This window comes from Gekko japonicus, unplaced genomic scaffold (genome assembly GCF_001447785.1).
Source record: "Gekko japonicus isolate JY-2015 unplaced genomic scaffold, Gekko_japonicus_V1.1 scaffold208, whole genome shotgun sequence".
NCBI classification, from domain to species: Eukaryota; Metazoa; Chordata; class Lepidosauria; order Squamata; family Gekkonidae; genus Gekko; species Gekko japonicus.
Window position 1 is genome coordinate 1,297,594 of NW_015173680.1, and position 12,068 is coordinate 1,309,661.

General features: G+C 51.3%; 1 protein-coding gene across 2 annotated transcripts in view; it reads right to left on the reverse strand.

The window, feature by feature from the left end:
• The window catches only part of OLFML2A (olfactomedin like 2A), a 33,988-nt gene extending 22,435 nt beyond the window's left edge, over window positions 1–11,553 (reverse strand). For both annotated transcript variants that reach the window (XM_015423044.1, XM_015423043.1), the window contains exon 1: window positions 11,459–11,553. In XM_015423044.1, the coding sequence (XP_015278530.1) occupies window positions 11,459–11,542 (84 nt within the window). In that variant the 5' untranslated portion in view covers window positions 11,543–11,553. The remainder of the gene's footprint in view (window positions 1–11,458) is intronic.
• Between the last annotated feature and the right edge of the window lie 515 nt (window positions 11,554–12,068).

Below are 12,068 nucleotides of genomic sequence, written 5' to 3' on the forward strand. Positions count from 1 at the left end.
TTAGCAGTGTGGTGAGTGACAAACCAAGCAACCTCTTATATGTGTTATTATGGTCACATCTTTATTTCACTTCTTCCCAGGAGTTCAGGATGTCATGCATTTGGTCTTTATTCCCAGGCAGCCAGCATTTAAAAAAAAAAAAACCCTGGGAAGTAGGCTATACATGTTCTAAATTGAATAAATATAGTTTGGGGGAGAGATTAACTAGCCCAAGACAAACTCTGATTTACTGGGAATCTAATCCCTGGTCCCCCTATCTGATATACTAGCCACTTATGCAACATTCACTATGTTTTTCTTCCATATTTTCAAAAGGAGTGTACATTCATACACTTGGCAATTTTAATGCTACTTCCCACGTGGAGACAATTCTCTACATAGTACTTGTTGCTGCTACCAGCGCAGAGGCATTGGCTGCTGCAACAGTGTCCACACAGAGGTTTTCTCTGCGGTTTCCTTGACTTAGTCCTCTGTGGCTGTCCTCCAGGGCTGTGGCCAGGATTTTTCGCTTTGTGGGGCAAATTTTTTTCTCGTGGGGCACCCATTATGCTTATGCTTATACTTACAAATAATAAATAACTGGAGATTTTGAGAGTGGAGCCGGAGGAGGAAGGGATTTGGGGGAGGGGAGGGACTTCAGTGGGATATAGTGCCATAGAGTCCATCTGGAGTGCAGATCTCCAGCCACCACCTGGAAATTGGCAACCCCAGGATAGAGATTGGCTTCCTCCCCATCACCAACCAACCCCTGCCATGGAAAGTTATGGGAGGGAGAGATTGGCTTCCTCACCACCATCACCATGCCCTCTCTCTCTTTCCTTCCCTTTTGGTCAGCTCCTGTCCCCTCCGATCAGCTGTTAAATCTAGCAGCTGGTCCTCCAGGAGTGAAACTGACCAAAGGGGCAGTGCAGCTTTCCTTTCCTTCCCCAGTTGTAGGGTGGGGAGGGGAAGGAAAGGAAAGGAAAGGAAAGCTGTTCTGTGGCTTCTGGTCAGTTTCACTCCCCTCCTTTCAGCTGTTAAACCTAACAGCTGAGCAGCCCAGAGTGAAACTGACCAGAAGCTGCAGGGCGGCTTCCCTTTCTTTCCCCAGCCTGGCCCCTGCTGCAGGGCCAGGGGCACTGGGGGTGGGAGTGTCTGGCATCATCAAGTGGTGGGGCAGAGCTTGTGAGTGGTGGGGCTCCACCCCCAAATGCCCCACTATGGCTATGGGCCTGTTGTCATCCCCTCTCCCACTTCACCAGAGGGCTTTTAAAAAATCAGTAGCATCTAGTTTGCTACAACATTATAACATTTTTTCTCTAGCTCTTTTTGTTGCAGAGTTATAAGGGGGAATGTGCAGCCTTTATCCTTATAACTGCACAACTAAAAGAGCTAGAGACTGTTTAATGAAATCTGGGAACTAGTACATTGTTGTGATAAGCTGTTATGTTGCAATGCCATAACAATTGATCAATTATCATTTTTTAAAAGCCAAAATAAGTCCCCCAGTGGGGGGCAACGGCAGCTACAGGGGCCCAGGCAAGGAAAGTGGTATGTGGGTGAGAGCTGGGGGGGAAATCACACCTTTCTGTCCACTCAGCACCCAAAGTGGCTTTGACTGTGATCTTTCAAAAAGATTTTACCAAACCAAGGCTGCGGTCACACACACTAAATAATCCACTTTCAATGCACTTTCCAACTGAATTTTTACGGTGTGAACTGGCAAAATCCAATTCAAAAGTGGATTGAAAGTGGATTATTTAGCGTGTGTGACTGCAGCCCAAGTTTGGGTAAAAAACAGAAGCAGGATGACTAGAAGCTGTTTGGTGTAGTGAAGTACACGGAGTCTAATCTGGGAGATTCCCCACTCCTCCACTTGCACTTGCTGGATGACCTTGGGTAAGCCATAGTTCTGGCACAGCTGTTCTTGAAAAAGAGCAGTTTCTTTCAGAGCTCTCTCAGCCCCACCTACCTCGCAGGGTGTCTGTTGTGGGGAGGGGGAGGAGTTTGTAAGCCGCTCTGAGACCCACTTGGGTAGTGAAGGGCGGGATATAAATACAATCTCCTCCTCCTGATGTTATGGAGAAGCTCCTAAAACAGTGCAGTAAGGAAGCCAAGGCAGAGCAAAATATCCATGTGAGAAAAGAAGTGGGACTCCTTGATAGTTGGCACTAAAGAAAAAATTATGGATATCTTCACATGATCTTCCAGGGTGGTGGTGGGGGATATAATTATGCTCACACATAAAAAGCATGTGTGATACTTGATCTTGAGTAACCTCTACAAAAGCACGATTTCTGTGAACACAAAGCCTGATTTGTGCTTGTAAAAGAGGCTTGAGATATTTTTCTCTTTTGAGGGCACTTTACTATGCCAGTTTGGAGATTGCTTAGGAGGAATGAGAAGTCTCTCCAGTGTAGAAACTGGATTCTCAAGCCCTCCTCTCTTCAGAACCCCTTCCTTGCCATTGCCCTATCGCACTGCTAACACTCAATCCAAGAACAATTTCTTTGTGACTAGAACTCCTCTGATTCCAGAGGGCTAGAGATTTGGCCTGGTAGAAATCCTACAGCCTCTAGGGACTCATGACTTGGCTTTGGTCAAGTCACCCAAACTCATTTTTCCCATCTGTAAAATGGGAATTTATAGTACAGAAATTTTAGTGGTGAAAGCAGCCATGCCAGTGAGCATGGTTAGAACTTCTGCAGCTGGAGAAAGAGGTTCCAGAAGGGCTGCTTGGGTGGAGACAGGGCTCCGCTGGCCACATTTGGGCCACGCTGCATACTGTTTGGCTCTCACTCCTTAGATGTGTAGGCAAACCAAACTGCTCAGTGTTTTCGAAACAGCTTCCTTAAACAGGAACCATATGGGTTATTCAAGCAATTTGGCCTGACGGAAGCCTGCTTAATATAAAGCAAACATTTTTAATAATAGTGCTTGGCAAAGGTCACTCAGCGGCAGGATGCTGCCCCCATACTGGCATCTCCTTGTGAGCTAGAACCAGCTGATGGCTGGGCCCAGAGAGATTAATAAGCTCTGTGCTCAGTGCTCTCCCAGCCCCCCTTAATTTGGCCTTGTAACTTAACCCCAGCCCCCTGGGCTGCACTCTGAGACTCCACCGAAGACTGAGCCAAGAGTGGAGGGTGCAGAAGTGAAGCAGGTGTGGAGAGCTGGCCCAGTTCTAAGGCATCAGCAGGTGTTCAGCAAAGGGGCTCCCCCCCCCCCATGGAGCTGGCAGAATCCAGCGCCTGCCAGTACCTTTAACAATCCTAGTGTTCCTTGGAGTACACAAGCAAACATATTGCCAAAACTTCAAAGGATGTCGCTGCCAAGAGATGGCTGCCATGTGCACAGCTGAGATTCATTCCCAGCTGCAGCCTGCCAAGATGCAGACACAAACAAATATATGTCTGGCTTCCAGCTGAATGCCAGAGCAAGGCATGCCACAGATCTTGGTTGGTTACATGGTATTCCCTTGGGAGGGTGGGAGTAACCGATTTGCTAAGACTGATTGTTGTTGTTTCTAATCTTGCTAAAGAATTGCCCCTTAGCACACTTGCAGTGTGTGTGTGAGATTGGGGAGGGGGGATGTATGTGTGTGTGGTGCATGCGTATAGAGATCTTGTTGAGGGTGGGGAGCTAGGAAGCACTTGTATGGCAGTGAGTGGGTAAGGTGGGGCTTAGTTAGCTATTGAAGGCCAAGGACAGAGCTCTCGTGCTTTAACAGTTGCTTAGACCAGAGAATGCCGTCTTTGGGTGCTGGCAGGAAAAGCAGTCACTTGTGAAATATCTATGCAACATCTCTATGCAACTGTTTAAATGCAGAGTCACTTGGTCGTGGTCTGAACTGAATCTGAGATGGAGACATAGGGTTCAGTTGAAAGAAACTAAGGCATACTTAGCCCCCACTTCCACTGAAATTAGAATATCTGCTTGAGCATCTGGGTAGTCAAATTGTTTCAGGAAAATTGGAGATTATTTTAAATCACTTTGACAGAGGCTCAGATAAAATGTTCACCACAGATTAGAAAAGGGTAAAACAGGTCTGGAAGAATGCCAGCATGGTTAACAGCAAAATCAAGGTGGTAATCAAAGACAGGAGGGCTTTCTTGAAAGAGTGGATGTTTTGCCCAAATTTGACAAATAAAAAGGAGCAGAAATTCTGGCAAAGCATGTGCAAGTCACTAGTTATACAGAATTACTCTAGACTAAGTCCATTGAAATAATAGCTAGCAACTTGCATTTAAATCTATAGGTTTAGATTGAAGTAACCCTGCATAGGATTGCATTGTAAATCAAATTAAGAAGGAATTCAAGAAGTAAATCATTACCATGATAAAACTAATTTTGTAGTCTTTAAGGTACATCAAGAACAGGATGTTAAACAGGGATGCGGCTAAATAACAAAAGAATGAAAGAATTGCTGAGAGGATAGTGAGATTACTGAGCAGCTAAATGATTTCTTTGCATTGGCATTTGCTATGTACAGTACTGAAAAGATGTCCTAACCTGAGCTATTGTTTCTGGAAAAGGCATTAGAGGAACTATGGCCCCGGTCACATGGCAAAGTTGCCGCGGGAGAGGCACGGATGGTGGGCGGATTATCTGGGCGCGATCACACCCCAACATCTGGGTAGTGGAGTGCACCCGTGGCTTACCGCTGACAATGCAAGTTAAAAAACTAGTACCTCCAAGGTACTAGTAAACGTTTGCCACAGGCTGCCTCCAGACCCCCGTAGTGTGATCGCGCCGGCGTGCGGCATTCCCCTCCGGTCCCTCGTTGGTCCCTCGTTTACCCGCTGGCGCCGAGGGAAGGACCGGTGGTGTGCCGCCGGCGAGTCGCCGGGAAATTAGCCATGCCTCCCCCCCCCGCGATATCCGGCCCGTGTGACGGGGGCCTATGTCTGATAGCAGATCCTAAATCCCAAAATAAAGGATTAAGACTTAGAGGTAATTGACAAAGAGTCAATTTAACAGGTCACTAGAGCCGATGGTTCAACCAAGCATTCTTAAATAATTTAGGGGTTTTCAGTATAGGGAAGAAGATGACTAAGGGGAGGCAGGGAAGTTTTTAAAATTATGCATGGTCTGGAGACTGTGAGTAGAGAGAACCTTTTCTCCTAAAATAACGAAACTCAGGGGCAACCGATTACATTGGTGGGTAACGGAGAAAAAGAATTTCTTCACAGAACATATCAACTCATAGTACTCACAGGATGTCATGATGCCCACTTGATCTGATGGTTTTACAGGAGGAGTAGACATAGCTATTGAGGGAAAGTTCATCAACAGCTGTTAGCCATGATGCCTGAATGGGATCTCCATGTTCGAAGGCAAAATGTCAGAATGCCAGTCCCTGGGGAGGGGGCAGCAGCAGGGGAGAGCTCAGTGTCCCTTCTGTGGGCCTTTCAAGGTTTGGGGAGACACAGGAGCTGGAGTAGATGGGACCATCGGTCTTATCTAGCAATACACTTATCAGATTAACTCAAATGTGAAATTGCTGGCCTTGTAACAAAGATACGTAGCCCCCAGTGGAGTTTCTACTTTTCCAGAGCCCCCTTGGATCCCATCTAAAATCTAGGGCTACATTAATGCCAAAAGGAATCTGTGTTGATCTGTTACAGCAAAGCAAGATTGTGTAAGAGCTCACTTCATCAGATGCATGTGCACATGCTTTCTTCATCTGAGATGGGAGTAGTCCTTACCCGCTTTGAATACTCTTTGGTTATTGGTTCTAACTGGCCTCTCTTTGTGACACCTCCCATTCCTACCTTTCTGTTGCGTGTATCTTTAATTGTAGCTGTAGCTGTATCTCATATAGATGTACACTCCATGAATCGGATGAAATGAGTGTGTCTCACCAAAGTTCATACTGGAATAAATATTTTTAGTCTTTAAGGTGCCACTGGATTTCTGTTAAATAATGGTGTTACATTGGTTACTTTCTAATCATCTAGCCAATGTAATAGGTGGGATCCATCTAGGAAGTTACAGACTTGTGAGTTTGACTTCTGTTACAGGAAAATTGATGAAAAGCATGATTGAAACTAACATTGTTAATCATATAAAAGAACAAGCCTTGATGAAGACAAATCAACATTGATTTTGCCAGAAGACATTCTGCTACACAAAGCAGGCCAGGGCAACTCATTTATGGATTAGTGCTTACTTAAACAACAGGAGGCTGAAGATAGAAATAAATTACCTAGTTTCTACACTACATCCATAATCCCATTAACCAGAAGGTCTGTTTCCTTGAAGCCCTGTCTGTGATCTTCACAATGGCATTTGCCTGCTGCTGCTACTTCAAGTGAGATACATGAAATTCTATGATTCACCAGACCAGTACTTTGGGCTAGAGATGCTCCATTGCTGGAACTTTGTGATATACCTGATTTCAGCAGTGGATACCATCCGGATTTTATGGGATCTACAAAGCTTCTTAGAGATGCTTTATGGAAATGGAAGTGATAGAGGGGAACAGTTGCCAGGAATCCATGTGAATCCTGCCCAATTGTGCAGGGTGCTCCTGTGTATTATTATGAGACCACATAAGAGTTGCTTCCTAAGAAAGGCCTCAAGGCAACCAACAAATGGACTGCAAAAACATTATGGATCAGCCTGGCAATTATAAGTAACGTTACATTTTCAGTTATATAAATAAGCTCTCTTATACTGTCTCTTTGTTCATTGCTTGCTCTGAATTTTGATATCATTTGGCTATTTAATTTGCAAAAGGTTGCAGACCCCTAATTTTAGGGTCTGGAATAAAGGGTGTATGCCTCTCTCTGCTCTTGGTATGCCAACATACTCCTTCCATTAGAGTCTGAGCTGGGGGCAGGGGAGACCCGCTCAGCTGTGCAGCATCCACAGCCCTGCTTCTGTTATGACCCAGACAGTTTGGACAGCAGATTCCTCTCCAGCAGGCCATTGTTTGCTTAAGCCACTTCCAGACACTGAAGGTTGGGGGATGGAATATCTCCCCCCCCCCCCCCCCCCCCGCTGCTAGCTCCACTTCCCTCAAATTCCACTTTCAGGGGCTCTTGGGCAGCCTGTGCTGGCACTTTGCAAGGTGCTGGAGTTTCAGGGCGGCTGTCCTCCAAAGCAGATGCTGCCTGCCACTTCCCCTCTATACCCTGCAAAGAGGCAATAAGATAAGCAACCTCTGCAATCATATAGCTGGTGATGTAATAAATGGGCCCCCGAAAGAATAACAGAAGGCAGATCTACAAGGCAGGTCTGGGAAGCTTTTTCTTGGCAGTCAGAATCATGACCCAAAGAGAGAGAGTGGCAATGAGAACTCTGCAGTTGCCTGTGTACAACAGCCCTCTGAAAGAGCAGAGTCAGAGTTGGTAGAAGGTAAGGGCAAGGGGTTAAGCAGATGAACATGATCTCAGTATTTGTTTTTCTCATACCCAAGATGCCAGAGAAACCCCTCTATCAACAATTATCTCTATGGTTATTTCCCGAGCCAGCCGTTCCAGATCCTGTCTTCCAAAACCCGGTCCCTTTCCTGTCCCCCCAGAACCGCCTGAAGCACATTTATGGCCTTGATCAGGCTTTGCTCCACAAAGATTCAGTGTCAACTGGCAATGCCAGGGACAGAGGGAGTGGGCTGCCTTCTTTCCAGATGCAGGAGAGAAGCTGACCTCTGTAAGCTTACATCCATTCTTGTGAAGGCTTTGAGCCAATGCAATAAAGTTTACATAGACATCCATTCTTGCCTTTGTTATCTGGCAGAGCACAGCCCATCCAAGAATCCTCAAGGCTCCTGCTTGCTCTGGAGTGGCTGCTGATCAGGAAGGATGTTTGTGGTTTTCCAGACAGGAACAAACAGCAAGGCCTCATCTGGCACGTGCTGGATTTTGCATCCCCATCAGTCATTCATAATGGCGCTGCGGCTTCCCACAATGCATTTAGGGTGTCAAGACTTCTTTTTGGAACCCCCCTAGTATGAAGTCAGCTCTATCTGTGGTTAACGCACTGATTAACTGCTGAGCAATGAGTGCCATTTGGAGATGGTGCTGCAGAGATGAGAAAAATATATCACTGATGTGCAGAATGCAAGCCATGTGGGTGTGACACGTGTCTCCCAGGCATTCCAAATCTCACTCACCATTTGAAGAATATGAACACAGATTCTTCCTGTTTATGATTGCCTCCCTACCCCTCCCATAAAGGTAAAGGTTCCCTTGCTCGAAAGCCAGTTGAATCCGACTCTAGGGTTGCGGTGCTCATCTCCGTTTCAAAGCCGAAGAGCCAGCACTGTCTGAAGACGTTTCCGTGGTCATGTGGCCGGCATGACTAAACACCAAGGTACATGGAACGCTATTACCTTCCCACCGAAGTGGTACCTATTTATCTACTTGCAATTTCTTGCTTTCGAACTGCTAGGTTGGTAGGAGCTGGAACTAGAGACGGGAGCTCACTCCGTCATGCGGCACCCGGGTCTCGAACTGCTGAACTACTGACCTTCCACAGCCTGCAGTTCAGCATCTAACCACCTGAGCCACCGCAGCTCCTATCCCTCCCATACCTTTCTGGTATTCCTTGCCTCAGTAGTTTGATTCTCGGGAGCATGGGGCAGAGACCTTGTACTCTGTGAAGCACTACTCACATAGTTGGTGTAGCCAGTTTGGTGTAGTGGTTAGGAGCGCGGACTCTAATCTGGGAGAGCCAGGTTTGATTCCCCACTCCTCCACATGCAGCTGCTGCTGTGAGCTTGGGTTAGTTAAAAGATCTCTCAGAGCTGTTCCTGAAAGAGCAGTTTGTGTCAGAGTTCCCTCAGCCCCACCCACCTCACAGGGTGTCTGTTGTGGGGAGGGGCAGGGAAAGGAGATTGTAAGCCGCTCTGAGATTCCTTAGGGTAGTGAAGGGTGGGGTATAAACCAGTCTCTTCTTCTTCTAGTGTGGCGTTGTTGTTGTTGTTGTCGTCAAAGGGAATTACCGTTGTCCTTTCTGCTGGGTCCCACCCGGTTCTCTGGTGCCTTGACTTGACCATGGCCCTGCAGTTTTACCAAAGCCTGGGGAGGGACAGGCTGGGTAAGGCTGTTTGACTGCTCAGCATCAACAAGGGAAAGCTACCGGCCCCACTCCAGGCTTGCTGTTCTGGCCTGCGACGTGTTTGCGTGGGGAGGGAACATGGACCCCTCAGAAAAAGGGGAGCCGTCTTTCTTCCTCGTGGTCCCCAAGAAGTCAAGTGTTTCAAAATCGCCCCCCCAAAAGTTAAAGCTGGAGGAGGCGCAAAAACCAGTCCCCGGGGGCTGCCCTCGACCTCACCGTGGCCCAGCCATGCGCTGCGCACAGGCTCTGCTCGGCCTGGCTTCCCGGCTGCGCGTGGGTGCGAGAGCAGAGCGATCGAGGCTTCCTCAGTCCCCCAGCAAGCTCTGGGGGAGGAGAGCGAGCGAGCGAGCCGGCCGGCCTCCTCCGATTGAGAAAGAGGTCGCGGACGGCCCTCGGAGGAGCTGCTGGCCGCCCGCCCGCGCACCGTGTGCAGCCGGAGCGGAACAGGCCGGCGGAAGGCGGAGCGCGGCAGGGCCGGCCGGAGAAAGCGAGCGGAGGGCCCCGGGACTGGCTCCCTGGTCCGCGCGCTTCGCAGAGGAGGCCCCGGAGAGCGCCGATCCACCGCGCCGCCCTTTCCGGGACCGCGTTTTAGCCGCGGAGAGCGGGAGGCTCCAGTTCCCTGGCCGGACAGCGGCTGCCGCCGGGCCCGTATGCGGCCAACCAACGCAAAGGGGATCAGCCGAAGATTGTCCGAAGCAGCCTCGACTTCGGGGGCCCGCTCCAGGCAGGCAGGGCGGCCGGCGGGCGTGGCGCGCCTTCTGCACGCGCTCAGAGACCGCCTCAGCGGCTTGCCGACGCTGGCTGTGGGAGTCCTCCTGGGCCAGCAGGATCCACCCAGGCCGAGAAAGCCACGCTCGAAACAGACCTGCGGTTCACACAAGGACTCAGGGCAACTGCCCCCCCCCAATCCCTTCTGAAATCCAAGCCCCGGCCTTTCTTCCCCTGGGAATTGTGGAAGGGATCTCCCCACCCCTCCTACCGGTTCGCGCCCCACAGAGAGGCCCCCGAACACCCTCCCCTCCCCCTCCCAGAGGGCCCATCCCAGATCCCAGGGTGATCCACCGCTTCTCAAATTGCGCTGGGGTGGTGGGCAATGCCCCCTCTAAGCTGTGGAGTCCTGTGAGCAAAAATTCTACTTTGTGAGCTACTGGCATTCAAGTTGTGAGCGAACGATTTGGCCGGAGGCTAAAAACTTGTGAGCTAGCTCACACTAACTCAGCTGAGAGGGAACACTGGTGGGGGTGGGTAGATTGGACGGCGCTGCAGGCCGACGGACGGGAGAAACAACTGGGACACCGCCGGGCCCTTGTGAGCTAGCTCACACTAACTCTTTAGCCCGCGGATGCTGCAGTGTTGACAGCTGAGCTGAGGATCGGAGCCGGGTAAGCAGAAACCAGAACCTGGTTGAGAATCGGTTCCCTACCGGGAGATAGCACCTGTCTGAAATTCCCCCTGAGTTTGCTGCGGGGGAAAGAGACCAGGATCTCTGCTTCCGTGCGCTGCAGCAGGTATGGGAGAGTTTGGGGGGGGGGGAATTGGCCCCCATGCCCCGACCCTCTTCTCAACTCCCAGTCCCTTAAAGAGGGGCCAGCGCCATTGTCCTGGAACGAGATCTTGGCGGGGGGGGGGATCCTCAAACGAGGGGCAGAGGAAGCTTCCAAGAGGACAGATCCCTGAAGAGCTCCCAGTATCTTGCGCTGGGAGGGGGCAAGGAGGGGCAAAAAACTAGTTCTGCCCCCCCCCCTTCAGGCTACTTGGCGCTGTTCAGGGCTCGAAATGCCCGATTACTGCCCGCCTTTCGGTCTGGTCCCCCATTCTATTAACCTCAGCTGCCTGGAATGCCCGAGTGCACCCTCTTTCGATCCTCTTCTGCAAACCGGGATTTTTCTACATGGCTGGAGAGTCCCCAGCCTCTGCAGAAACCCGTAACCTCTCTGCAGGTTGTCCCCGCGAACTTTTGAGGAAAGGCGGGACGAAATCTAAGAACAATGCAAACATTTAAAAAACAAACCCCACCCCTCCCCGTCGTCTCAGTCGAAGAACCGCGCCTGATCAGGCACGGGGACCCAGCGGGAGTTTTCTGCCTTCGGTGACCCTGGGCGAGGAGCGTGACCGTCAAGGCTCCCAGAATGCTCAGTGGCATTACAAATGCCCCTTCTCGTCATCCATACGGGACCACCGCGAGGGGAGGGGTTCGTCTAGGCGGGCAGCGGCTTTTCCAGGTTCGCCGCAGAGGGTTAGTTCGTTATGCGACCCGAAAGAGGGCCCGATCCGTTCCTTTCCGTGCCGTGAAAGGAAGCGAGAAGCTCGTTTTCTGGGGCGGGGTTGGGGGGTTCGGCCGCTCCAGGCAAAGAGAGCCGTGACGGTCGGTCGGGGGGCCACAGAGGGCAGCTCCAGCCAGGCGGTGCGCGCCTACCTTGCCTTTCCCTTGCGCCCAGGCGGAGAACAGCAGCAGCAGGAACGGGAGCCGCAGGCGGCCTTGTCCGGAGCGCCCTGGCATGGCCGCGGCGGGGGGGCGGGTGGGCAGGGAGGGGAGTGGGGTTGGCACCGACCGACGGTAGGTCCGGGCCGCCGACCGTCCACCGCCTCCGGTCACTCTGCCTGGTCTGCGCCTCGGTCCGGGGAGAGAGGGAGAGAGGCGGGCGGGGAGGGGCTTCCTCGACGGGCGGCGCCCCCGCCTTCGGCCTGGGGGGGTCCCGCCTCCCAAAGCTTTGCAGAAGGCGGAGTCTCCTCTCCTCTCCCGGGGCTCGCATCGGACACTCTCCGGCTACCCGATCGCCGCAGCGGCCGGCGGGGGCTCCGCTTGGCGCTGACGTCAGAAGAAGGGAGGGAAATCCCCACACCAGCCTTGGCGGCTGCCCTGTCCCGTGCCAGGCCCGCCCCGGCCTCCCTTGGCTCCCTGCCCGACAGGCCTGCCAGATGAGGACCGCGACGGGACAGGAGAGAGCAAGGCTGCTGCTGCTGCTGCCGCTGCTCCGCTTCCCGGCGCACGGGCAAGAACCTGCCGGGATGGCCAGCCGGCGCTC